The sequence below is a fragment of the Oncorhynchus gorbuscha genome, linkage group LG04 (assembly GCF_021184085.1).
Source record: "Oncorhynchus gorbuscha isolate QuinsamMale2020 ecotype Even-year linkage group LG04, OgorEven_v1.0, whole genome shotgun sequence".
NCBI lineage: Eukaryota > Metazoa > Chordata > Actinopteri > Salmoniformes > Salmonidae > Oncorhynchus > Oncorhynchus gorbuscha.
In genome coordinates this window covers 26,713,758-26,739,468 of record NC_060176.1, presented here as the reverse complement: position 1 = coordinate 26,739,468, position 25,711 = coordinate 26,713,758, and the positions used below count along the sequence as shown (strand labels likewise).

Sequence of the window (25,711 nt, the reverse complement as noted above, 5' to 3'; positions counted from 1 at the left end):
GAACTGGATTTCGCCCTTTCCAACCGTGGTAACACTTTACTTTAAGGTGCCTTTCATAAAATATGTAGAAGTAGTTTATAGACTGTTATTTAGTAGTTTACAGATTTGAGTTCATAACCCATTATAACTAATAAGTAACACTTTCTAGATCAGTGATGGAGGGTATAGGGTACCTTAATGTAAAGTGTTACAGCAGCCTATTGAAAACTACAGCTGTACAATTAAATGTTTCATGTACTGTATACGTACCCCAATTACTCGTGTAGGAAATGAAATATTCCTATAAATTAGTGACTTTTATTGGATCATAACTTTGAAGGCAAAGTGCTGAATATTATGGGCGTAATTGTTTTTATTTTCTGATTTAGGAAGGAAAATCGGGGAGGATGTGGTATGGCCAACTCAAATATTGTGTAGTGCTTTGTGCTGTGAAAGAAAGTAAATGTCATGTTGTGGTAAAAAAAAAAAAAAAAAATGGAAACGACATTAATATCCAAAGAATGATTTGAAAGCCTTTTTTTATTTCCCATTTATGATGTACACCAGCTAAATAATATTCACAAACGAGAGCAACCAATTAGGAAAACAATATTGAGTAGATTCTTCATCCATACCAGTGTATTACTTTGGATTCACTGCATATCTTGATTCGTTCTGAAAACAGTTGTTCTCATGCTATATCATGTCACATCGGTGGCCTTCCAAGTATTCTAGTTGAATTTCATTACCATCAATATGGAGACCCCCCTTCCTTGTAACCACTGTCCCACCTCTAACTTCATGCACTCATATCATTTGATTAATTTAGAAGGCTTTTTCTCAACGTAAAGTATTCTTCCTCTTTGTTAAGATGCATTGTAGCAAATCAAGCAAGTCAAAGGCACTAATGTGCCGAATATAGTGTAAATGGTTTATTATACAAACTGCATACTATCTTGTAATATTTGTCAGTTGTATTTTTTCACAGTTTTTTTAAAGAAGTATTTCTTTATTTTTGACTACGGTTTTGTTACCAATCCTTTTTGTTGCCTGTGATGCACTGATTTCCTTTATCTCTTTCCTGTACTTTAGTTATTTTATGTAGCTATTTGTATGCAGTGTTTGGCAAATTCCATTGCAGTGTCAGAGTAAGTCAAGATTTTTGGAGCATTCGATCAATTTGTATTTATTTATTTGACCATTTTTAAATAAAATTACAAAGTTGTAATTGTGACTTCTCTTCTCTCTGAAAAAAAGATATCCTGATTTTTATAAACAGCCATCAAGATTTAGTGTGTGACAGTTCTCCTTATGAACACTGTAGACACCAAAATGTCTCAAAATAACATCTTAGTTTACACTCAAGGATGTCTAATGTTTTTGTAATAATGGAGTTACCCATAATTCAATGTCAAACAGGTGGTAGTAAGAGATAATACCTCCTGGTCAAAGTGCAACTTCCAATCCATGTTCAGCTGCTTTCTTTCAAACTCCCATTGATGTTGTCAAGTGTAATATCAAAGCTATGTGAACCCTTATGCAATTGTGCATTACCCCAAATATGTAGCCATAGACACACAATGTGTATATATATATATCATTTCTGTGTAATGCTGTCCATTGTGTTCTTCTCCAACTTCTGTGTGCTTTTTTTATAAGGAAACTAGCCACTGACCTCTCACTGTCAACTTAAAGCATAATGCAGATGAAGATAACAGCATTGGCTAAGTAGATCTTCAGGCCTGTGCTCAGGGGGCCAGACTGAACGGCCTTGGTCACCACTGCATGGTCTTGCTGCGGGTAAGCTTGCGGCTCAGTGCGTGCCTCATCTGGAGCATGCGTGAGCGTTTGTCCATGGCCAGTAGGTGGCGCTGGTACTCCAGGCGCACCTCTCGTACCAACTTCTCAACCGCTAACTCCACAGCCACAGAACACTCCGCCACAGACAACTCAAAGAAGCTGCACCTGAACATACACAAGAGGCTAAAGATAAGTTCTCCATTCCTCATCACCCACGGAAAACAATTGGACATTGGCAACTGGTCAATTTAATGTATGGATATGGTTGAGGGACAAATAAATGGTTTTCCAGCATGGATCATCCACCACTGGCTGATAATATTTGAATTCACTTGTGTTGGCAAAAACTTTTACTACATCTTACTTCACGCATCTTCAGAATGTAGTATGATTTAGGGTTCCAAGATGATTTAGAATATAACCAAATGGAACGTCACCTCAGATCATTGGCAAGGGCCTTTCCTTCTTCTGTCCGCACCACCCTTCCATTCTCCATGTCACATTTATTCGCAACTATTACAGTAGGTATGCCTGATGAAAGAGCATAAAACAGAGTTTAGAAACATATTAAAGGCATACAAAACTCACACAAAAGACAGAAAAACAGACAGAGATGATCTTGTTTGAGATTGTATATCTTGTAAGGAATTTGAGGCGATGCACCGTCGTAAAAGTGACAATTGAGAAAAGACAAACACCACATAATGTTTGCAGTTACAATAAACAGACCTACTGTTTTATAAACCTTGCCTCCTGGATTCATTGTACTAGTGTGTAACAGTGGATTAAGTCGTTTGTCACAGCAAAAGCAGTAAGCAGTCAAACTCCGCTTAACACAGCCTTGATAAAACCAGTTCCCCTGGTCACGAGTGATTTAACGGAATCATTATGATACATTTGACAAACATACAAAAGCAGAATACCCTTCAATGAAAGGATAGCTGGACTAGCCTATGTAAAGTAGGTTCCGTAAAAATCATGGGTGGGTCGGGTTCTATGCTACCCTATAGCCTCTTAGAAGATGTAACCTCTACAATAATGAGATGCCCTCCACCCCAGACTCTATTTGATTGCCCTTTCCTGGTGTTTCCACTGGTCATAATTGCTGTCTCACCTAGGGTCTGCTTGACATGATCAATAAGCCTCTTTAAGTGTGAGACAGACTCAAAACTGCTCCGGTCTGTGATGGAATACATAATAAGGAAACCATCGCCCCATTTAATGGAACTCTCCAGAGAAGGTGCTGCAAAACCCACACACTCCTGCAGAGAGAGAGAGAGAGAGACGAGAGAGAGAGAGAGAGAGAGAGAGAGAGAGAGAGAGAGAGAGAGAGAGAGAGAGAGAGAGAGAGAGAGAGAGAGAGAGAGAGAGAGAGAGAGAGAGAGAGAGAGAGAGAGAGCGAGAGAGAGAGCGAGAGAGAGAGAGAGAGAGAGAGCGAGAGAGAGAGAGAGAGAGAGAGAGAGAGAGAGAGAGAGAGAGAGAGAGAGAGAGAGAGAGAGAGAGAGAGAGAGAGAGAGAGAGAGAGAGAGAGAGAGAGAGAGATATAGCAAGATATATGGGTGGGACCACAAAGTTTGAGTTTTCATTTAATGAAGAACTAAATACATTTACACACGGGTTCATGCTCTCAAAAGTAGTCTGTTTATGGCAACATTTAGACCCTAGCAGGGACATAGCACTTTTGGGAGCATATGCCAGTTTGTTTTGTTCTCTACAATTGTTTGTTTAAATCAAGCACCGGGAACATTTTTTTTTTGCAGGATGTGCACATACCATGTCCTTGACCTTGCTAAGACATGAGATGTCTGTTTACTCTTCTGTTTAATCTTTATTCAAAACTACTGACAGTAGATGGGATATTTAATCCACTCAAATGGCCTTGCGTGTTATTTTCATTGTCGCATCAGATGTTTCTTGTCCTCGGTACCATTATATTTGATCAACGTCAACATTGTTGATATTATGTCCAAGACACTTTAAGGCACCATGATTCAAGAAAACAGACTTGAAAGGAATGGTATGGGGGCCTGGTTGTTGTCTGAGCCTGAGAGTCATCTTCCTCTTTGGGTTTATAGAGGTCTGACACAAGGGCAAAGAGAAACAAATCCCCAAAGCAGTACAATATAGACTGAATTCTGAGGTTAAATTAAAGCAAAGGGCATGATGACCTCAGTCTTTGGATAGTACCTTGTTGGCTGTGTCCAAAATCTCCAAATCGATGGTCTCCTTGTCGACAGTTTTCCGACACCTGTATGTTACTTCTGTATGAGAACACCACAGACAGAATACTGTCAGCCTAATATAGTCAAGAGGCAACTTACATACGGGACAGTAAAATGAGATGCAGTATGTCTTTACCCTTTTTATGGTCATATTCTCCTATGAACCGCTTGGTGATGAATCTAACACACAGGGCTGCAGTTTAAACAAAGCAGACCATGAGCACTCAGGTATTTGAAATATTTCCCCTTGCATGTACCTCTCCACGTTAGCTAAGCCTAGGCTACTGATAGTAAATATTAGTAAATAGCATAGTAAACATCATACTAAATTAACATAGTATCAACAATTTAAAGTATTATTATTTTACATTCATTTTTGTATTGCAGATATGTCTCACATTTAGAGTTTTTTTTAAAAGTCAGCCCTGGATGTGCCATACAATAACACAGTCAATTTAAGCCATCAGTCTCCAACTTAAACATTCGTTTCAATACCTGTCTTTCCACAGTTGTCTCGTCCAAGTATCACTAACTTTGCCCGTGACATTTTTCTTGACGGTCCAGAATCGGTCATGGCTTGGATGGTGTATTAATAACAGGCTGCATTGTATCAATATCTAAAACATACAACAAGTTATTGCTCTCCGGCAAGCCTATTTCAAATTGTGTGGTCATCATGTTGGTGCTTACGAAAAAGTTCAAATTGTGTGGCTGGCTACATCGTTATAACAATACAAATCAATTGCATGCCCCATCGACAATTTCGACCAATGAGTTATGTTGATTCGTTCTTTATAACTACTAAAACATCTATGAACGTACTTTACAAATACTCACAGCTCGTCTAAATTAGTTTAACCCTGTTTTCTTTAGCCTACAACAATTAGTTCAAAACCAGGATTCAGTACAGTTCTGAGAACTCCTACTACGTCTGTTCATGCATATTGTTACATTTTTTAAACCGTGCAACAAACACTGGACGTCATTTTACGACTATATGAAATATTGTATATCCTTACTCACTCACTTCGCTATGTCTGGTTCTCCAATTACTCAATAAGATGTTGGGAGACAAAAAATATGTTTGTTCTCCATCACTTGCTCAGGTTTTCAGCTCACTGTTCAGTCCAGCCTTTAGTTTCCCTTTTCGAAATGAAACCATTTCTTCTTCTTTTTTAAGGCGTGCCCCTTCCAAGACTCATTAAATGTATTTGATTTATTGCTGTTGGTGGCCAAGCATGCTGTTCGATGAAGACATCTTGGTCTTTACACTTAACTCAAACAAACCTTTGAAATGGCTAATGAACTTCCTTTCAAACCGTTTTTGGAAATAACATTAAACGGTTTCGTTTTTTACATAGTTGTGCATAGTTATGCGTATCTCTGATCAGATTTGAAGAAAAGGTTGGTTATAAAGAGTAAAATAAATTAAACAGGCATGTACACATGTATTTATTGGAGCATATAAATCTTGCACACCACACCACACCACACCCTGCACTCTTGCAGACAATTCAGGTGTCTGCAAATACATAGTGCCTTCAGAATGTATTCACACCCCTTGATTTTTTTCCACATTTTGCTGTGTTACTGCTTGAATTTCAAATGGATTAAATCGAGATTGTGTGTCACTGGCCTACACACAATACCCCATAATGTCAAAGTGGAATGATGTTTTTAGAATTTATTACAAATTCATTAAAAATTAAAAGCTGAAATGTCTTGAGTTAATAAGTGTTCAACCCATGTGTTATGGAAAGCCTAAATAAGTTCAAGAGTAAACATTTGCTTAACAAGCCACATAATAAGTTGCTGGATTCACTCTGTGTGCAATAATAGTGGTTAACATGACTGTTGAATGACTACTTCATATCTTTACCCCACACATACAATTATCTGTAAGGTCCCTCAGTTGAGCAGTTCATTTCAAACAGAGATTCAACCACAAAGACCAGGGAGGTTTTCCAATGCCTCGCAAAGAAGGGCACCTGTTGGTAGATGGGTAAAAAATCAAAACAGACATTGAATATCCCTTTGAGCATGGTGAAGTTTTTAATTACACTTTGGATGGTGTATCAATACACCCGGTCACTACAAAAATAGAGGCGTCCTTCCTAACTCAGTTGCCGGAGAGGAAGAAAACCGCTCAGGGATTTCAGCATGAGACCAATGGTGACTTTAAAACAGTTACAGAGTTTAATGGCTGTGATTGGAGAAAACTGAGGATGAATCAAACACATTGTAGTTACTCCACAATACTAAGATAAATGACCGAGTGAAAAGAAGGAAGCCTGTACAGAATACAAATATTCCAAAAACATGCATCCTGTTTGCAATAATGTAAAACTACAAACTATGTGTCAAATAATTAAACTATATCCTGAGGACAAAGCATTATGTTGGGGGAAAACCAATACAACACATCACTGAGTACCACCATATTTTCAGGCACGGTGGTGGCTGCATCATGTTATGGGCATGCTTGTCTTCGGAAAGGACTAAGGAGTTTTTTGGGATACAAATTTAATTTTAGATAAATTCACAAACATTTCTAAAAACATGTTTTCACTTTGTCATTATGGGGTATTGTGTGTAGATGGGTGAGAAAAAAATATCAATTTAACCCAACAAAATGTGGAACAAGTCAAGGGGTATGAATACTTTCTGAAGGCACTGTACATATACACCTCCTACAACCTATATTATTCTGATTATACAGAATCTGGTGTCAACCACTTCTCTATTGCAGGCAGTGTCTCTGTGAACCATACAGTGTTTTCCACGTTGATTCTGAGCATGCAGACCTAGCTGAAGTGACTAAGAATGAGCTCCTGACGGATTCGGACTGCCTCTGAGTCCACAGCCTCTGGCTTACAACTGCCCTCCTCCGACTGGTCTGGCATATCAGTCCTCTCAAACGTCCAGGCATCCAAGCCTGATTGCAATGACACGTTGTGTAAGACACAGCAGGCCAGAATGATGTGAGAGCACTTCTCAGGTAAGTACTGAAGGTAGCCTTTGGACCCATCCAGGCAACGGAAACGGGTTTGAATGGCCCTGAACGTGCGGTCCACAATCTCATGAGTGGCAGTGTGAGCCAAGTTGTATCGAAAGTCTGCTGAAGTTTCTGGGTACTGGACAGGTGTCATCAGCCATTTCTTTAAAGGATAGCAGCAGTCTCCTAGAAGACAAGACTTAGGTTAGGTTAGACATTATGAAAGAGGGAGGCTTGAAGAGCAAAACAATTTGTTTTTATAAATTGTATTTTCAACTATTTTAAATGGAGGATTATGAGCTATATTACCTAAAAACCAGCCTTCATGATTTTCCTGTTCTTCCAATTCCTTGTACACTGAAGACTGCTTTAATATGAAATCATCCTGTAAGCTGCCAGGCCAGTTAGTCTCTGCACTGAGCAAAAGTCCCCTGGCATCACACACAAGTTGGCAGTTAATTGAATGGAAGCCTTTCTTATTGACATATGAAGAATCCTCTGCATTGGGTGCCTTAATGGCTATATGGGCACAGTCTACAACACCCATGACGTTTGGTATTCCCGCTACCCTGAAAAACTCCTCTTTGGACTGCTGTTTTGTAGCTTCGTCTCTCATGAATACTATGCACTCTGGAGCTTTCTCAACCAGTGCCTTGGTTACATTTGTCACACAGCGACTCATGGAAGCCTGGCTAATGCCAATGGCATCTCCCATCCTCGTCTGGAAGAATCCTGAGGTATAGAATCCTAAAGCAGCAAGAATCTGAACTTCTGGGCTTATTGCTCGAGACCGTTGCGTACGTCGTGATAATGTGTCACGCAGTAGCTCCACCAGGTAGTAGATGAAATCTCGAGGGAATCCAAATGTTGTTAATAGGAACTCGTCTGAAACGGTCTCTATATCAAACCTGTCGAGAGTTTTATGTCCACGACCATGGAGCAGCAGGTCACAATCCAGGATGGCTATTTGTATAGCCATTTCTACTTATGTATATTCTGTAGGGGGCAAAAAGAGAAAGGCATTGTTGAATGCATCAAAACAGAGCCTGGTGTTTTCAGCATGGTCTATTTCTTTCAATATTATGTTCTGGTATGATATGCTTCTCTAACATTACTAGATATAAAAATGATTGGTTTTCTATACAAACGTTACTAGCTAGCTAACCAGCTAGCCTAGCAATTTCCTTATCAGGCATTTCTTTGGGAACAGTGAACCCGAGATGGTGCAAACTTAGAAGAATGCGAACTATAAATATCATGCATTTGTAAAAACACGTCGAATTTGAATCCTACCGGCGTTTGCTGTTGTTGTTGTTGTTGTTGTTGTTGTGACTCGTCTGGGTAAAGTGCATTGCGCATATCACTTTTCTGATAACTAGCAAAAATATGTGAGACGCAGTTTCGATTTTATTTTAAAATAAACAAAAAAACAAATGAACGGAATTATTGTTTCCAGAACAACGTGTAATATGTTTTTATTGATAATAAAACACTGACATATCGATATATGCAATTTTGCTGATTTTATAGACCACCGTGTTGGAGATGAATGTGCTTCTCAAAATACAACTCCTTCGAAACACGCCATACACCCAATGAAAATAAACAACAAATGGGCCAGCTGGTTAAGGCTTGTGTCCCAATAACACAATGCGACAGTGTGAACTTAGCCTATATAAGAATATGTCAAATTTAGGCATATAGGTAACCAGAACTACGCTGTTCAGTACGCTATCAGCGCAACATTCAAGTACAAGTTGTGATTTTCGGATGTGATGAGCTAACGTTAAGTACGTACATGCTAGCTAGCTATCTTGCTATCAAATTAATGAGCTAGATAGATAGCTACCACCAATCTTGAATGTTTTCTTGTCATTGACAGCCATTATGTTTTACTAAAATATTACCTAGCTAGAGTCTGAGTTAGCTAGCTGTTTTTTGTCAACACACACAAGCTTAATATGGACACACTATAGAGTTCTTAGCTAATATGACTATAGTCACTCTTGCTTTTGGGGGGGGGGGTTGTTTTCTTTCAATGTTGGTTAAGGGCTTGTAAGTCAGCATTTCACTGTACGGTCTACACCTGTTGTAGTCGGCGCATGTGACAAATAACATTTGATTTGATTTGAATGGTGCTAGACAAAATCCAGCATTGTTTTGACTGTGGCAAGCCGTCGATACAGCCTGCCAACAGTCGTACGATTCATTTGTCTGTCCTTGTTCACCAGAATGTGTTTTTACATTACAGGGGCATTCCATGATGGACAGTGATCTAAGTCCTCAGGATAAAAAAGACTTGGACAAGTTCATAAAGTTTTTCGCTTTGAAGGTACTGCCTTTAATTATACGCAATATTGCCACACTTAGATTATCAAGCACTTTCTACAGTATGTCTGAGCTGATTAATTCACTGAGGTTGATAATTCCCTAATTTCTCTGTGTCATCAGACAGTGCAGGTGATAGTCCAAGCGCGACTTGGGGAAAAAGTATGCACACGCTCCTTGTCTTCACCTACTGGCTCTGATTGGGTAAGTCACAATGAATTCTTTGCCTCTCAACTCATTAATTTACCTGTGCTAATTTTCTCCTGAAAGGGTTGTGGATTCAAGTCTCATTAAACTCAATTATTTTCACCAGTTCAATCTGGCAATCAAAGATATCCCAGAAGTTACACACGAGGCAAAGAAAGCTCTGTCCGGGCAGCTTCCTGGCATCGGACGATCCATGTGTGTTGAGATCTCCCTCAAAACCTCAGAGGTAAGATAGCACTGACTGGTGTTCACAGACAGTTCTTGAGACAAGTGGTCTGGATCATTGGGCATTTGTTCATCAATCAATCCAAGTGACTGTAAAGGTTAGAAAAACATGAACATGTTTTTGTCATATTTTACAGGGAGACTCAATGGAATTGGAGACATGGTGTCTCGAAATGAACGAGAAGTAAGTAATGAGAAGTAGTTTTTTGTTTTCTTATTTTAGTGCTTCAGTTTTTGTAGTTGGGCCGTAACACTCAACATTTCTGATTCTTTTTTTTTCAGGTGTGACAAAGATATTAAGGTGTCCTACACTGTCTACAACCGCCTGTCATTACTGCTCAAGTCACTGCTGGCCATTACAAGGGTAACCCCAGCCTACAAACTCTCACGAAAGCAAGGCCATGACTATGTCATACTGTACAGGTTTGTTTTCTTGTATACAGATAAGTGTTATCATTATTTTGACTGGTATTGCTAACAATGGAGTTTTATCGTGTTAGTAAACAATCTGACTAATAGATACATTATTTTGCAGGATATATTTTGGAGAGGTTCAACTCACAGGATTGGGAGAAGGTAACCATGCCCGTTATATTATTTACAGTGCATTCGGAAAGTATTCAGACCCCTTGACTTTTTTACATTTTGTTACGTTACAGCCTTATTCTAAAATTTATTAAATTGTTTTTCCCCCTCATCAATCTACACACAATACCCAATAACGTCAAAGCAAAAACTTTCTTCTTTGAATGTTTTGCAAATGTATTAAAAATAAAAACACGTATTACATTTTCATAAGTATTCAGACCATTTACTCAGCACTTTGTTGAAGCACCTTTGTTAAAGATTACAGCCTTGAGTCTTCTTGGGTATGACGCTACAAGCTTGACACACCTGTATTTGGGGAGTTTCTCCCATTCTTCTCTGCAGATCCTCTCAAGCTCTGTCAGGTTGGATGGAGACCATTGTGGCAAAGCTATTTTCAGGTCTCTCCAGAGATGTCAGATCTGGTTTTGGCTGGGCCACTCAAGGACATTCAGACTTGTCCTGAAGCTGCCACTCCATTGTCTTGGCTGTGTGCTTATGGTTGTTGTCCTATTGGAAGGTGAACCTTCACCCCAGTCTGAGATCCTGAACACTCTGGGGGAGGTTTTCATCAAGGATCTCTCTGTACTTTGCTCCATTCATCTTTCCCTCAATCCTGACAAGTCTCCCAGTCCCTGCCGCTGAAAAGCATCCCCACAACATGATGTTGCCACCACCATGCTTCACCATAGGGATGGTGCCAGGTTTCCTCCAAATTTGTCCAGTCAGGCCAAAGAGTTCAGTCTTAGTTTAATCAGACCAGATGCTATTTACTGAGGAGTGTAGTATTCCATCTGGCCACTACCATAAAGGCCTGATTTATGGAGTGCTGCACAGATGGTTGTCCTTCTGGAAAGTTCTCACATCTCTATAGAGGAATTTTGGAGCTCTGTCAGAGTGATAACCTCCCTGACGAAAGTCCTTCTCCCCCGATTGCTCAGTTTGGCCAGGTGGCCGGGTGGCCAGCTGGAGGAAGAGTCTTGGTGCTTGTAAACTTATTTTGTTTAAGAATGATGGAGGCCATTGAATTAATGGTGGACCTTCATTTGCTGCAGACATTTTTTGCTACCCTTCCCCAGATCTGTGCCTCGACACAATCCTGTCTTGGAGCTCTACAGACAATTCCTTCGACCTCATGACATGGTTTTTGTTCGGACATGCACTGTCAACTGTGGGACCTTTTATATAGACAGGTGTGTGCCTTTCCAAATCATGTCCAATCAATTAAATCTACCACCAGTGGACTCCAAGTTGTATAAATCATCTCAAGGATGATCCATGGAAACAGGATGCACCTGAGCTCAATTTCGAGTCGCATAGCAAAGGGTCTGAATACTTATGTAAAATGTCTAAAAACCTGTTTCATTTTGTCATTATTGGGTAATGTGTGTAGATTGATGAGGAATAAAATGATTGTATCTATTTTGGAATAAGGCTGTAACGTAACAAAATGTGGAAAAAGTCAAGGGGTCGGAATACTTTCCGAATGCACTGTATACATTTTGTTGGTTGTCTGGGTCTTTGGAAGTGTTGTATAGGGCTGTGAAGATTTTGACGTTAGTTTTTCCTGAATGCTGTTTTTCAGGGTTCCAGACAGTGCGTGTAGGAGTTGTGGGAACTCCCATTGGAACAATCACCTTGTCTTGTGCTTACAGGACAAACCTGGCCTTCATGTCCACCAGGTACATAAACAGAAGCTGTTCTTGTTCACACCACTGCATGGGCTCACTCCTCAGTGGTCAAAAATGCACTGCCTGTAAAATCTGCCACCATGTTTTCCCCTTTTCTTCCACGTCCTCTCCTTGTTCTCCACTGGTTTTAGCTATACACTTCCATTATTCATAATTCTATATTCATAATCTCACAGGCAGTTTGAGAGGACAGCTCCGATTATGGGCATAATTATTGACCACTTCGTTGAGCGCCCCTTTGGCAACATGGGACACATGCGTCCATGTAACTACAGGTGGGTTAGCCCTCGCCCAAACACCTATACTGACCCAATACAGATTTGTGCATGCCTATTATTTATTATCATCGTTAGTGATGGTATAAATTAAAGGATTGAGTAATAATCTGGCCATGTTTGTTTGCCTTCCCTATACTCCAGAGCACCCGGGGAAGATGAAGGAGCATACAATGGGGTGGAGGATTCTCAGGAAGTGTGCACCACGTCCTTCTCCACTTCTCCACCCTCACAAGTACGTATGTCACCGCTTAGCAAAGTCGATCTTTGCAACATGTGTAACTTCAGAGGTGGTGTCCATGGTGAGGTTTGAGATTTGTGAATGTTACTTAGACACACCCATATGTAAAGACTCCCTCTCATGTCATAAATCACATCCAAATGGGTCAGGTGTTTTCTTAAACGATTATGTCTGGCACCGCATTCAAATAGACATACATATTCAAACATTTGACCCATATTGATGATCATGCATCCAACTGTTGTGTGTATTTGTGGATCTGGTGGTTTGGTATTCTCATACCCAAAGCTCATTTCACAAGTCTGGCTGTGGGAAAAGTAGATGTTTTGTGTTGGAGACATTACCAAGCCCCCATACCATATTTCTCCTTTCTGTTTTCTGTATAAGTGCTTTCATCTCTTAGCCCCTTTTCCCTCTCTCTCTTTCTGTGCTGTCTGTGTAGTGTGTGTTCACTGTAAGTAAGGCACATTTAAAGACCCCTAAACCTGCAGTGATGGACACTCTGAAAGTCCCCATGATGGGCCTGGCCTTCTCACACCAAGTGAGTCTTGCGTGTGTGGGCATGTATCTCACTCACTCACAACTCCCTTACATTAGGGCGTCCAATCAAAAACGCATATTTTGACCAATGGGTAAAATAATGTTTTTCTGTGTAGATATTCCTCTAAGAAAACCAATGGTCCTAACCTCGTATCTCTATAATAATCTGTTGAACCCTTCCAGAATTAGGGTGACTAAATCAATGGAGTCCAGAGAGAGAAAAAAAAGTGCTAAAAACTGAGGGAAATTGTGCAAGAAACCAGGTTACTGGCTACCTGACAGGCTCACTTTCCCATTGAACTCATCATATTTCTTCTCAAATCCGCAGGACATAAAACAATATAGATGTAAGATGGATATGAGTTTCGAGACGTGACATTAATTATTTTCATATTTTAGTATACGCCTTTCATATTCATCTGAAATTCCTGTTATTTCTTTGAAGATTTCTCACAATAACGGGCGTATCTCTGTGAAATGTCAATGGCGCACGGAGCATTTTTTTACCAAGCTTTTTATTGTCAAAGCCTTTTACATTATTTCATTCAGCTCGTGTCATGCTAATTGCGCTTTTTGCGACCCGCGGAAACAACTTTGAAGACGATGACCACAAAATGTAAAGTGCTCACAAGTTGTCACAAGAAACGTGCACCGCTAGGTCAACAGAGCTCGGTGCTTATTATCGGATGTAATTACGTTACGAAATCCAACTTTTTGTATGTAATGTTAATGATATGTTAGAGAGAGTCCAGTTCATTAATAATCACATTTGTCTTGGTAAAAGGTATTTTATAACATAAGGAAGTACTTATGTCATTATCTACTGACTGCCCTAGAATTCCGAACCTAAATCCTTTCCACATTGGTTTGCTGATAATGATTCCTTAACGAATCGTTAGTCGTCACTTAAATATATGAAGATATTAATCACGTTCATTGTCAGGGTAAGTCAAATCTGCCTTAGAATCTTTACCCTGTCCTCTCTAATGCTATACTTTCTACCTCCTGCTGCTTGCTCCCATCACCCCATTTCTCCTCTGTGGATTAATTCATGTTTTAGCTTGCTCTCTCTTTCTTACTTTTTCTCTCTCTCTCCCTCTTCTCTCTCTCTCTCAGCTCTACTGCTCTCGTCTTTCTTATCAGCCTCCTGTTCTTGTCGGAGCTGCTGACTTCTGCCACCCTTCCACCTTAAACGCTGCCAACCCACACCAGGTAACCACCCAGGTATTGAGCGAGTCAAATCACATCTTATTTGTCACATGCTTAGTCTACACCTGCTGTTTACAAACAGTGAAATGCTTACTTACGGGCCCTTCCCAACAATGCCGAGAGAGACGAAAAATAGAGAAATAATAGAAGAGTAATAATAAATACACAATGAGTAACGATAACGTGGCTATATACACAGAGTACCAGTACAGAGTGGATGTGCAGGGGTACGAGGTAAATATGCAGCTACTGTATAACTAGGAATAAAGTGACTAGGCAACAGGATCAATAACAAATAAGTAGCAGCAGCGTATGTGATGAGTCAAAGTTAGTGTAAAATTGGTCCATGCACATATTGTACATATATGTACATATTTAACTAACTATTTAGCAGTCTCATGGCTTGGGGGTAGAAGCGGTTCAGGGTCCTGTTGGTTCCAGACTTGGTGCATCGGTACAGTCTATGACTTGGGTGGCTGGAGTCTTTGACCATTTTTAGGGCCTTCCTCCGACACCGCCTGGTCAAGCAGTTGCCATACCAAGCGGCGACGCAGCCAGTCAAGATGTTCTATATGCATGGATTTGAGGGCCAACACGGGAAACAAAGCTTTGCATAGGTGTATCAACACGACTCAACCAGTGCTAACTATGGTCTTTCACACGTCCTATCTAGATGGGAATCCCAGGGAAGGAGGGGGGCGTACCCCAGCAGGTGCCTGTGCAGCCTTGTCATGGTGCCCAGGCAGAGCATGGACGAGTGTCCTCATGCCCCCCCGCTGATCATGTTCCCGCCACTCCCTCCAGCAGGTAAGCCCCAGTCTGCCATGACCCCCATGTGACAAAAGCGAAACACCCCGTGGGACTGTGGATCACCTGAGATTATACTTGCTTGGGAGAAACCTGTCGGTTACAACTTTGCCATGTTCTCTTTCAAAGTGGTGAGGGTGCAGAGACCTTGTCGAGGAGCATTGAGGTGAAGGGTGTCTCTCCCTGTGATGTACTGGAGACCACCTTCACCAGGAAAGTGGGTGCCTTTGTCAACAAGCCAGGCACACAGGTCGGGACAACCTTATTATGTCCTTGTTTAAGTTACACACCTTTGATATTTTTCGCTGGAAGTACCCATTTTTACGAGTAATGGACAAAATACCAGTGAGTATTATACCCTTGTAATCACTGCCGTATTACTCTTTGTCCATTGCAGGTAACCACAGCAAGCCTGGACTTACCATTTGCAGCGTTTGCTCCCAGAGCCTATGACCTCGAGGAAAATGACCCTATGGTAAATCAAATATTCGCATACATAATTGTCACCCTTAAATAACCATTTTCTGGGTTATGATTAGGAGTCATTTTAGTGCAGACATGGTAATGATACCACTTCTCCTTTATCCAAGGTTCAGCCGCCGGAGTCCCCAGCCACGTCCTCTCCCCTGCAGGGCAGTTTACACTCCCAGGGCTCTGGTGAGAGTGGTGGCCCGGCACAGGACGACTTTGTTATGGTGGACTTTGTAAGTACCCTGCCTTCGGTAACAGAGTAAAAAACAGACTGCATTTTGGTCAAGGATAATAATAATTAGATCAATCTAACCACATTTCTATGCCGTATCAAATGCTGCTACGAACAAATGTCTGTTTATGTCTGTCAATTGTGGATGTTATCTGCAGAGGAAGAAAACATTCATTTTCTTCGTGTAGAAATGAGCATTACTTACGTCACTTAGCAGTGGTAATTTAATGTGCCTGCATACTATGTTCGATTTGCTCCTAGCATAACTCGGCTAGACGAAGTGCATGTCCGTGCCTCGCAATACTCCCTTTAATTAAAGACCTTCGCTGGAATAATGAGCAAAATAAAGCAGCAATAGTACTGTTTGCCAATCTTTAGATGCCGTAGCAGTATACACGAAGGTAACTCAAGAAATCTGGAATAAATTCCGACGTTCCTGCGGAGGAGGTCTTAGTCACGCAATTTTACAACTAACTAAGATGTTTGATGCAGTATTTCTCAACTGAAACAATTTGCATGACAACGAGTTATCTCTCGTTGAACGACATCAAACACTTCATTGAAGAATCCCTACAGTTGACCAGTCACTTACAAAAGGGGAGTAGACTTCGGCTACTGAACTTCTGATTGCCTCAGGAGAAAGAAAATTGTGTGCATGAACAGCCGAAGAAACTGTTTCGGATGGGAAGCATGCAGACGCCTTCAGACAGTATTTCTTTCTGGCCTGTATCTGGGCTGTAGTGACCATGAGAAATGAAATGCAAAACAGTCAAAGGCGAATGCGACAAAGCACATAGCAAGGCTTTTAAAGCAACAGAGGGAGAGATGTCAGCTTTGAATATTTTAGATAAATGCTTCTGATGAAGAGAAATTGAAGCTTATGGGAATGAGTGTTCTTAATGAAAATCTCTGACCTGTTCTCTCGTGGTTAACAGTTGAGAATTAATTAGGACTGTTGCTGGCAAGAACATTTTAAAAACGGAACCTCTTTGGGAATAATATGTGCTGCTGACAGCAAAATCGTAGGATCGATCGTCTATTATTAAGGAAGGGCCTGTTACAGTTGTTGCCCTGCACATCTGATTGTGTTCTGTGTGCTCTGTGTTATTCAGAAGCCTGCGTTCTCTAAGGATGACCTGCTTCCCATGGACCTTGGCACATTCTACAGAGAGTTCCAGAACCCCCCACAGCTCGCCAGCCTCACTATTGATGTCAGTTCTCAGTCCATGGCAGAAGACCTGGTGAGATGGGGGGGGCGGGGTCCTGTTGGAATTTAAATGACTGACTGATAGTAGTTACCATTATACGATTTACTGTGGGTTTGACTGTATCTTTTCTGTGGTGCTTTTTAGTCTAATAAATCAATATCTTAGTCATGTGTTTGTAATGATGTTCATTTTCCCAACAGGACTCTCTTCCCGAAAAACTTGCAGTATACGAGAAGAACATTGATGAATTTGATGCATTTGTGGACACATTGCAGTAGGGATAGAAATAGATCCACTGGCTGCAATGACAAATTATCCCATTTAGTCCATCTGCAAGGTCCTGTTGTCTTTCGAGCTTGTTTGCATTCAGCCTGTGTATGCGTCTTTTTTCTTCTCTAGATTTAAAATTCCACATTGATTTGTAATCGGAATGTTCCTCTTCAAACCTCACTGGTTGATGTATTGTAGAGTAAGAGAGCCTGTACCCAACAGAAGACATCTTTAAAAACATATATATATATTTTTTTTTTGATGTGAGAAACATTTGCTCTAGTGTTGAGCAGACTGTCATAGTGTACCTACCAAATCCCCTCTCACCTTGCTGTTATAGAACTTAACACACAGTAACAAAACATTCAGTTCATGAAAACGATTTTGTCTAAATAATGTCAGGAGGCATTGTATTATTGCTGTCCCGTGTGACACGGAGAACGTTCATAGCGCCTATGGAGTCAGACATGGCTATGTTTTAGTAGATGTGAAGAAGCCAAGCTATGTATGGAAAATGATCAGCAGTAGTCAATCTATACCCAAGAAACAACAAACATACTCTGAATCTGTATATTGAAAGAAGTTCTTTTTGTAAATTGGGAGAAATGTTGTCCTCCTACCAACTTTAGGACAAGAATCACTACAAATGATGTACCATATAAAGGAAGTTTACTTTTTCCCCTTATCTGTAAAAAGGCTAAACATTATTTGCACTTTCAATGTATCAATCTTAAGTCCTCTTGATTTTCCCGATGCTTTGTTAATATACAGTAGCATGGTCATGCATAATAAAAGTTATTTCAAATGGCCTACTTTGTATTATCGGAAAGGAATAAGCCAGAGGCCCTATATATATTTCTGATTGTGGTCGTTTGTGATTTATACCAGCACACCACGAGTGATTGTATTTGTCACCCCTCTTGAAGCTTAAATACAATAGAGCATCAATACTCTTGTCAAATGAGTACGCCCCTCCACCCCAACTGAATAAATCAAACAAAGGCACTTTTAACCATCACCTTTTATTTATACTTTATATTCACAACATTAAAAAAAGATCTTGAAAGTAAGATACCTAGAACTGAGGAAAATAGTCTTAAAGAGGCATTTCATTTTCACTGTAGCAACCAGGAAAAACTATTTGACAATAAAAGGTGGACAAACGGGCACAATTTTCACGAGATATGACAAGTGGTAGTTACTCGCCTGTTTCCTTAAGGCACACAGACGCAAATGGGGTCAAAGGTTCTACTAAGCCACTGATCCGCATGTCAATGCAATTGTTTCATTGACATGATTAGGAAGTTTTCATAATAGACAAAACATCGAAGCACAACAGAACTCTTACTTATTCAGTCTTAATATTAGCACGGTTCTCGTTCAGGATATGTTCATTACAAAGTCATTCAGGATTACAAAGCACAGGATTCGTACCCCCAAAAGTTTGGCCACTGCAAATAGAAAAAAAATGTTTTAAGGTTAAAAAAAAAAATCAAATGGAACCCTCTTAGTGTTCAACGCATTTGGAATTGAACAAAAGCAACGGATGTCAAAATTGACAAAATAAGGCTCAGAACAAAAACAAATACAGTATGGCCTGAGAGCCCAATGGGTCTGTAAGTACACAGCATTTCAGTCTATCCATGACTAGGAGCCCTTTTGTTTCCCCTACTGACTTTAAGGCTTCATAAAAGATCTTTCGCCAGCAATGACACTAGCCATCAAAGCCTTTACATCTGGATAATGATTTTCAAGGAATAACTGCCGTAGGTAGAGTAATAATGCACACGAAAGTAGAATATGTATCATGAACACTGTCCTGCATTGAGAAAGCAAATCAGGCATAACATTAATTGTAGAAGTTACACGATTAAGACTAAGAGTTTTTTTTAAATAGTTGACCTGTAGAAATGATATAAAATTAAGACTTGGCAAATGTAATGCAGCAGAAAGAAACAAACGAAGGCTTGCTGGAAATATTTTAAAAGGCGATATGTGACAAACATTTTTTTTTTAAACGTAGATACACACTTATGGTTTTATTCTGCGATAGACTGTAGCTTTACGCATAACCATGATACCTAAATAAGACATGCCAAAATATAAACTCCAGAAAGAATTTAGACTACATCGAATACCGGAGTACACTGGCACATTGAGTGTAGCGACCGATCATTTATGAAATTCTAAAATGATTTGTTCCAACGCAAATAGGACTAGACATACCAAGTAAATTAATATGAAATATATTTTGCTCCCCAGATACAAAACATTGTATAAATGTTCTCAGAAATCTGTACCATCAAAATAAATATTTGATATGATTCAAACCAGAACAGATGTGAACTGGTTTCGATTATTCCAATTGTTTTAAAGACCAAATCGTGTACACTGTGTTGAACCTTTCCTGAGTGATATATATCTGTCTGAGACATTAAAGCCTTCTTCATACCTGACTTCTAACCTGACTTTTGGCCTCTTTTGGCATCTTCAACAGTTCATCTCCCCTGTTTTGTTTTTCTCTCTCTGTGTCCTCAGTCACAATACACTCATGCATTTGGCAACACTACTAGGGGACACTGGGAGAGACACAGTTACGCTGTACTAGACCAATACAGAGACCGGGTCAGAGATGGGGATTTAAACACGGAATGAAATGTGGTGTGGTTAGAGATAGCTGTACAGGAGACGTGTTACGGGGAAAAGACCTTGTGGTGTTGGTCCAACAGAGTTCTGGTGAAGTTATTGATGGGGCCGATGGCACTGAGTGTCATGGCCGCGTCTTGTCCCCATAGCAGGTTGGGTCCGAACACCACTGCCAGGTTGGCGTTGTTCATCTTGTTGATCTCACTCTGTGCAGACACCTACATGGGCAAGCATGCATGTTCGTAGAATATCAATAAGAACAAAACAACTCACTGGTTTATTTACACAAACCGGTAAAGGCCAGTGTCGCCAGGCAGTATTAAATGCCACGATCGAAGACTATTTTAGACAGAAGCCTAAAATAACAGGCCTCAAAGAAAAAAATGGAGTGTTTGCAGAGCTTCTGAGAAGTATTCAGCTGGAGATATGAAAACATACCTGCACCAGGAACTCAATGAGGAACTTCAGGGAGGCATAGTTCTCCTCAGGGAGCATAGCCAGCATGTTCCGGATCGCAGTCACTTGGGAACTGCTGTCAACATCTGAGGAATGAGTATAACAAATACACCGTTTATAAGATACTGCTATGACTTAAAACTATCCTCTAAGGATTACGACTTACAAAACAAATCGACAGCTATAGTGATATTTTGTATACCTATAGTAAATCAAACGTAAATATATATCCCCATTGTCTACTGTGTGGAGGATAAAAGAGTCTTCCCCAGACTTACTGTGGAAGTTGACAATGTCGTTGTAGAGCTGGTAGGTGAGGAGGGGTTCTGGTAGTTCTCTGAGGAATGTCTTGAGGATGACAGCTGCCAGGTGAACGTCCTCCATCTGGGAAAAACTCACCTCCTCACCTGGAGCCAGAGACGGACACAATTACAGACAATCACAGTCGTACAAATCCCACAGCTACAGCCAAAGAGGTAATTAGGTCTACCCAGGGATTTCAAGACCAGATATATACATTTTTTTAGATATTCATTTAAGAGTAACAATGAGTGAAAATCATTCACCCGAGTTATATCTGTGCTGAACATCCTTAACGAGGGTCACGTTGGCTGACCGCCGGAATATCCCCTCAATTTCAAGACCTAAGACAGGACAGAAAATGGGGGAAACCATAGAAACAAAACATTTTGTAAAACAGAACCAAATAACAGAATTAGCCTTGTTTTGCAAGTAAAATACTAATCCAGGTACAGTATCCATGAAATTAGAATGGAATTGTCCAAAAGATGATCATCAGAACAAAGACTCAAAAGTTGAACCCATCATCATCAAGCAAAATTACCACTGGTAAAACATGCAAAAATGGTGCTCACCTTGTTCCATTAAGAAGGCCACTGTCTCTTGCATCACTAATGGAACTGCTTCGTTGTCAGATCTTCTCGCTCTTAGCCTTGACAAATCAACAAGAACAAAGCACTTAAAAACCTTTGAAACATACACAGGAGAATATCTTACGTACGTATTGAGGGAGTCAAATGCAACAGCCCTCATCCAGCTACCTACATTGGCAAGGGGACTCCAAACTGTTGATTGGGCAGTGGTGGACTGCGGGGGGGGGACATCTGGGCCTGAACTGACGCTTTCAGTGAGGCTCGGATTTTTTCATCATAGCTAACGATTTTGGGTGTGAGAAAGCAGAGTAACGCACTTGATATAGTCAAGATGTCACAAATAGACATCCATTACACAAGAGTGAATAATTCAATGCCAATGTTGAGATACAGTAGTCACACGTAAAGTGTGAGAAATGTTCTTACTCTCGCACCCGGGTGGGTATCACTAGCTGCTCACACTTAACAATGTCCTCCAGTTCACTCAGGTAGTTGATGTAGTTGATCTTTCGTCCAAACTTGAAGCTAGAAAAGAAAGGATTCGTCACAAATGGCAAACACTTTACAGTTAAAGGAATAGAGCGCATATCTGGTGCTGGAATGCTAACCTGATGAGAGGCTTGAAGAGGATGAGAAGAGTCTTGATGAACATGGTGGGGTGGACAATGTACAGTGCCTTGATGTTCTTCTTGTACCTGAAGAAAACAGAGCAGTCAGCAAAAGTCAACTTTTGTTGTTAGAGAAGTCAAGCCATAAGTGCAAATAGAGCACGTTTTTATAGACTTCAGTATGGGTGAGGGCAAAGTCCACTTCCTCTTCGGCTTTAGTTTTCCAATTCAGATCTCTGGTGAAATGGAGTGCATCTCATCATTCATAGGTGGAAGAACTAGCAAATGTGCTTTGCAACTATGGTCCCCCAGTGTCTGGCTAGAGGTAGGCGGGGACTCACTTCCGGTCAAATTCTCTGTAGGCGTCTCTCAGCCAGCTGAGAGATGGCTTGTTCTCACTGGTGAGGCCATTATGGAAGTAGATGAGGGTGTAGTCGCTCTCAACATACTGGTCTAGGGTGGCCTTCAGATACCTGGATGATAGTATGACAGTTGAGAAGTCAATCCTCATCACATGAAAACACAAACAACGACGACTACTGACTTGACTAGCAGCGGAGGGGGGGGGGAAATCAAAGCACAAACAAGAAGCAATTTATTAGAAATTTGGCAGTATGAAAATGTCTCAATAATCTCTACAGTAACACCTACATCAGTAGCTTGTGGTGGTCCAGTTCGTGGTGAGGGGGCATTCGACAGGCGTTGAAGACAATCACCTTCCTGCCAAAGTTATCATCACCTTGACAGCGGATTGAGAGCAGAAAAACAACGTCAACGGGATCCAAGACTGACCGTGATATTCAGCACAGAGAGACAAGTAGAGACAAAGTTCTTACCTGCTACTTCTACAATCTGATGCCTGGCAATATCATAGTATGGGTGGTCCCAGGTCAGGTGTGACCCCTCCCCCAATCGCTTGGATATGTCCGTCTCTGTTGAGAGATTCAACCATCTCACACCAGCTCATATCTTTGGAGGCAGATCGCTCAGAATTTCACAACTCAACGTTTCGGATCTGCCCCGTCACAGACAGTATGTGCTCACTGCTCAGGCACTCTTAGAATGAGTTTGCAAAACACACTTTGAGCCTCTTCTCAATGCATCCTGAAATAAGTAGATGGGTGTGACATTTCATTTTACGGGCTTAACCCACACACATGACCACGACATCCGCATTGTGTACTTCTGCCAGCAGCAATCTGCAGGCCACACTGACTAAACCAATGCCCTTCTCACAGAGTTAGTCATTAACATGCAGTTGCCCGAGGCGGGGTGAGACAGTGTGCGCTTCATTTGGTATCTCATACGATGAACCCTTGTTCCCTTCTCTTTTATCATCTGTTCATGAATAATTAGTAATGATTTTGAGAATAATTCAAACTCTAAATCGTGGTGCTGTAGATGCATCCATTAGCCACAAATAATGGCATTTGTCTTCAACCTCCCCACCCCTCTAACTCCAATCAGACAGGGGCTGGAGATCTGCTGTGAAACAGAAATTTGACTGTGCCTAAAAATAGGATGCATAACTAATGAATGCACACTGTGTCAGAGGGCAATATGCAACGATGTTGCGATAATATGACACGAGTAACAAACGGCTCCCTGCATTGGGCTGTGAAGAAGGCTCTTTTTGACTCTTCCCTTGGACTAAAGACAGATTGGTGTAAAACTATGAGACGGTAAAGATGTTGAGAGAAATAACAGCAATAGTAATGGTCCTACAACAACGTTCCATTTCTAAAAACTCAGCTGATCTTACAACAGGCTGATTGGTATCATATTACAAGGGCAAACATTATTTTGCCAGGAATGTGTCTTTTTAAAACGGTGATCTCATGATTTTGTTTTACTCAAGGGATTAGTTGGCTTTTAGAACACTAGAAATTCTTTAAGCAATTTTTAAATTTCAGGAAGCTGACAGCACAGAGGTCCAGCTTTCCTTTAAATTGCCTTTAGGTTCTTACCAGACTTGCTCATACTGGAGTCATCTGGGGGCCACAGCTTGTCCCCCATTGGAGACAATTTGAGCAGGTCCAGCGCATTGCTGGGTGGATCATCTACTCCAAGGTCATCATTGAGGTCAACCAGAAGGTCTGAAGACATGGTGGTGTACTATGGGACTCCACACAGAATAAAGTCTGGTCAAGTGCTCAGCCAGCCTCCTGTCACAGAAACAAGTGTTAAATTCTGGATGGATGTTGATTATCTAATGCAAAGAGATGGCACCTTATCTCAGCAGTGGGATCACTTTAAATATCTTGTTTTTTAAGTCTTCCTCAAAAGAAAAGCATTCTTCTGACTGTGTCGATCCCCTCCCTATAGCCTAATTTAGACAAATAAAACAGCTAACAAGTGTTAAACAGGTACATTTTTTAAACATGCATTTTCTATTGTGCTTTGTGGTAATTTATCACTGTTGTAATGGACCCTGTGCGAAACCCATGCAACTAAGTTACCATATTTTAAAGCTGTACTGATGCGTCATAACTGCAGAAGAGCAACTTCAATGGGGCCAGAAAGGACAATGCATATGAAACATGGACGGAAGAAACAAATAGGTCAATAAGCGATTGTCCTTTAGACTAGGCCTATTTCACATCTGCAACCAGGTTAGCATCAGTTGAATACATGCCTGTCGAATGCAGCAACAATTGCATGGCTGGTTTGTTTGTGGAAGGCCCACACAACATTTCACACACACACCGATTTTCACATGGAATGACCCAATCTATTTTACAACACCACAGGGGTTGTGATGGAAGAAGAAGCGTTGTTGTGCTACCCGACGTCCTTCATTTGGCTGCAAGGCCAAATACAGTCCTCCCCATCTATGAGATGCAATCTGTTCTGATATGTTGGTTCTTTAAATATCACGACTGAAGTCAGAAACGCATTCCTGTATGCGCAGTCCACGGGAGTAGAAATGCATTCAGGCAAAGTGCAATAATTTTACACATCTAGCTCAATTAGCCATAAGGGTATATTACGAAACACTGCTACTGCCATGTAACGTCAGCAACCAAAATACGGTGATTCGCGTCTTAGCTGTTTATCTATCGTTACGCAAAACAAGTCTGCAATTTGTCCCGAATCTTCTAGCTAACGTTAGCTATTTCACGTATGCTCCATTACACTGCGATGTCGATAGATTAAAAACAAAAAACGTTGCGTTGGCCAACGTCAGCTACCGACGGTACAGCAGTAGTTCACCTAACTACTCAACAATGTTTTACAAATGTCGATGGATTCAAATAAACGTTAACCAGCTAACCTGTAGGTGTAGACTGTAGTTAGCTAAATTCTTGTTGAGTAGCTAGCTGTTGTCAGCTAGCAAGGCACAGTATGTTACCATTATTTTTCCTCGGCTGGTAAGGCTAACCACCTGGTTATAATTTGGATAATCCAAGTCAGCTCGTCTAACGTTTATGTCCTAGCTAGCTACAATAACGCGCAAAATACATTGATTATTTCATCAAATAAATTGAATTGTCGGATTTACCGTACAGTCTGTGAAATCGATCCCCGCTGAAAGGCTTTCTAAATTGCTAGCTGGCTAGGCTACTAACGTTAGCTATGCCAGTGACAGCTGCTTGCTTCACTAGTCACAAACATCCGGTTTTCGTTCGGCGGGTGGAGAGCTCTCTGTCTTGGCAAACACACTACTATACTTCTGACTCCGAAAACGAGACAGAGGCATAGGTGGAGGAGTGCGGCTGTGTGATCAAGGCCCATCTTCGATTATGATAGCATATATAGTTTCAAACCTGCTTGCTTTTACTTCATCATTAGATCTGTATCCAAAAAAAAGTTTCGAAAACCT

The 25,711-nt window shown here is 40.8% G+C and overlaps 4 protein-coding genes across 14 annotated transcripts; 1 reads left to right on the top strand and 3 right to left on the bottom strand.

The window, feature by feature from the left end:
- Positions 1-492: 492 nt before the first annotated feature.
- On the bottom strand, positions 493-5,242 carry zgc:110699 (uncharacterized protein LOC325371 homolog). Of its 3 annotated transcripts, none has more exons than XM_046346344.1 (7): positions 5,021-5,242; positions 4,497-4,618; positions 4,138-4,194; positions 3,967-4,040; positions 2,894-3,041; positions 2,217-2,310; positions 493-1,944 (listed from the first exon to the last, which is right to left on the bottom strand). In XM_046346344.1, the coding sequence occupies exons 2-7, from the start codon at positions 4,573-4,575 to the stop codon at positions 1,755-1,757; spliced, it is 642 nt and encodes a 213-aa protein (XP_046202300.1). In that variant the 5' UTR covers positions 4,576-4,618; positions 5,021-5,242; the 3' UTR covers positions 493-1,754. The 3 variants fall into 3 exon arrangements, with proteins under 3 accessions (XP_046202300.1, XP_046202299.1, XP_046202298.1); XM_046346343.1 differs by having other exon boundaries at positions 5,025-5,241; XM_046346342.1 differs by having other exon boundaries at positions 5,029-5,238.
- A 795-nt stretch (positions 5,243-6,037) lies between these two features.
- On the bottom strand, positions 6,038-8,380 carry harbi1 (harbinger transposase derived 1). The gene is made up of 3 exons (XM_046345136.1): positions 8,290-8,380; positions 7,306-7,992; positions 6,038-7,182 (listed from the first exon to the last, which is right to left on the bottom strand). Exons 2-3 carry the CDS (start codon positions 7,973-7,975, stop codon positions 6,806-6,808), a joined length of 1,047 nt encoding a protein of 348 aa, XP_046201092.1. The 5' UTR covers positions 7,976-7,992; positions 8,290-8,380; the 3' UTR covers positions 6,038-6,805.
- A 182-nt stretch (positions 8,381-8,562) lies between these two features.
- On the top strand, positions 8,563-18,094 carry atg13 (ATG13 autophagy related 13 homolog (S. cerevisiae)). 7 transcript variants are annotated; one of them, XM_046346332.1, is made up of 18 exons: positions 8,563-8,786; positions 9,248-9,328; positions 9,448-9,528; positions 9,638-9,757; positions 9,894-9,940; positions 10,039-10,179; positions 10,292-10,332; positions 11,927-12,023; positions 12,209-12,307; positions 12,452-12,542; positions 12,991-13,089; positions 14,205-14,300; positions 14,971-15,104; positions 15,234-15,354; positions 15,502-15,579; positions 15,695-15,808; positions 16,920-17,048; positions 17,216-18,094. In XM_046346332.1, exons 2-18 carry the CDS (start codon positions 9,257-9,259, stop codon positions 17,291-17,293), a joined length of 1,638 nt encoding a protein of 545 aa, XP_046202288.1. In that variant the 5' UTR covers positions 8,563-8,786; positions 9,248-9,256; the 3' UTR covers positions 17,294-18,094. The 7 variants fall into 7 exon arrangements, with proteins under 7 accessions (XP_046202288.1, XP_046202287.1, XP_046202293.1 ...); XM_046346331.1 differs by having other exon boundaries at positions 14,205-14,312; XM_046346337.1 differs by lacking the exon at positions 12,991-13,089 and having other exon boundaries at positions 14,232-14,300.
- Positions 18,095-18,288: 194 nt separating this feature from the next.
- Positions 18,289-25,549, bottom strand: LOC124033916 (rho GTPase-activating protein 1-like). 3 transcript variants are annotated; one of them, XM_046346339.1, is made up of 13 exons: positions 25,391-25,549; positions 23,856-24,053; positions 22,725-22,820; positions 22,540-22,627; positions 22,230-22,361; positions 21,889-21,975; positions 21,707-21,805; positions 21,453-21,560; positions 21,263-21,339; positions 20,954-21,031; positions 20,666-20,794; positions 20,370-20,473; positions 18,289-20,149 (listed from the first exon to the last, which is right to left on the bottom strand). In XM_046346339.1, the coding sequence occupies exons 2-13, from the start codon at positions 23,992-23,994 to the stop codon at positions 19,979-19,981; spliced, it is 1,308 nt and encodes a 435-aa protein (XP_046202295.1). In that variant the 5' UTR covers positions 23,995-24,053; positions 25,391-25,549; the 3' UTR covers positions 18,289-19,978. The 3 variants fall into 3 exon arrangements, with proteins under 3 accessions (XP_046202295.1, XP_046202297.1, XP_046202296.1); XM_046346341.1 differs by lacking the exon at positions 25,391-25,549 and adding an exon at positions 25,163-25,334; XM_046346340.1 differs by lacking the exon at positions 25,391-25,549 and adding an exon at positions 24,524-25,088.
- Between the last annotated feature and the right edge of the window lie 162 nt (positions 25,550-25,711).

Bases quoted from the DNA above. Each gene is read 5' to 3' on its own strand.
- zgc:110699 (XM_046346344.1), bottom strand. From the start codon at position 4,575: ATGACCGATTCTGGACCGTCAAGAAAAATGTCACGGGCAAAGTTAGTG. The intron at 4,041-4,137 runs GTAAAGACATAC...GTTCTCATACAG, and splicing joins AGAATATGACCATAAAAAGG to AAGTAACATACAGGTGTCGG. The intron at 3,042-3,966 runs GTACTATCCAAA...CTCTCTCTGCAG, and splicing joins TTTTGGACACAGCCAACAAG to GAGTGTGTGGGTTTTGCAGC.
- harbi1 (XM_046345136.1), bottom strand. From the start codon at position 7,975: ATGGCTATACAAATAGCCATCCTGGATTGTGACCTGCTGCTCCATGGT. The intron at 7,183-7,305 runs GTAATATAGCTC...CTTGTCTTCTAG, and splicing joins TCATGAAGGCTGGTTTTTAG to GAGACTGCTGCTATCCTTTA.
- atg13 (XM_046346331.1), top strand. From the start codon at position 9,257: ATGATGGACAGTGATCTAAGTCCTCAGGATAAAAAAGACTTGGACAAG. The intron at 12,543-12,990 runs GTACGTATGTCA...CTGTCTGTGTAG, and splicing joins CCACTTCTCCACCCTCACAA to TGTGTGTTCACTGTAAGTAA. The intron at 15,580-15,694 runs GTAAATCAAATA...CCTTTATCCAAG, and splicing joins TCGAGGAAAATGACCCTATG to GTTCAGCCGCCGGAGTCCCC.
- LOC124033916 (XM_046346339.1), bottom strand. From the start codon at position 23,994: ATGTCTTCAGACCTTCTGGTTGACCTCAATGATGACCTTGGAGTAGAT. The intron at 21,032-21,262 runs GTGAGCACCATT...GTCCTGTCTTAG, and splicing joins GGCCTTCTTAATGGAACAAG to GTCTTGAAATTGAGGGGATA. The intron at 20,150-20,369 runs GTATGTTTTCAT...TTGCCCATGTAG, and splicing joins TCATTGAGTTCCTGGTGCAG to GTGTCTGCACAGAGTGAGAT.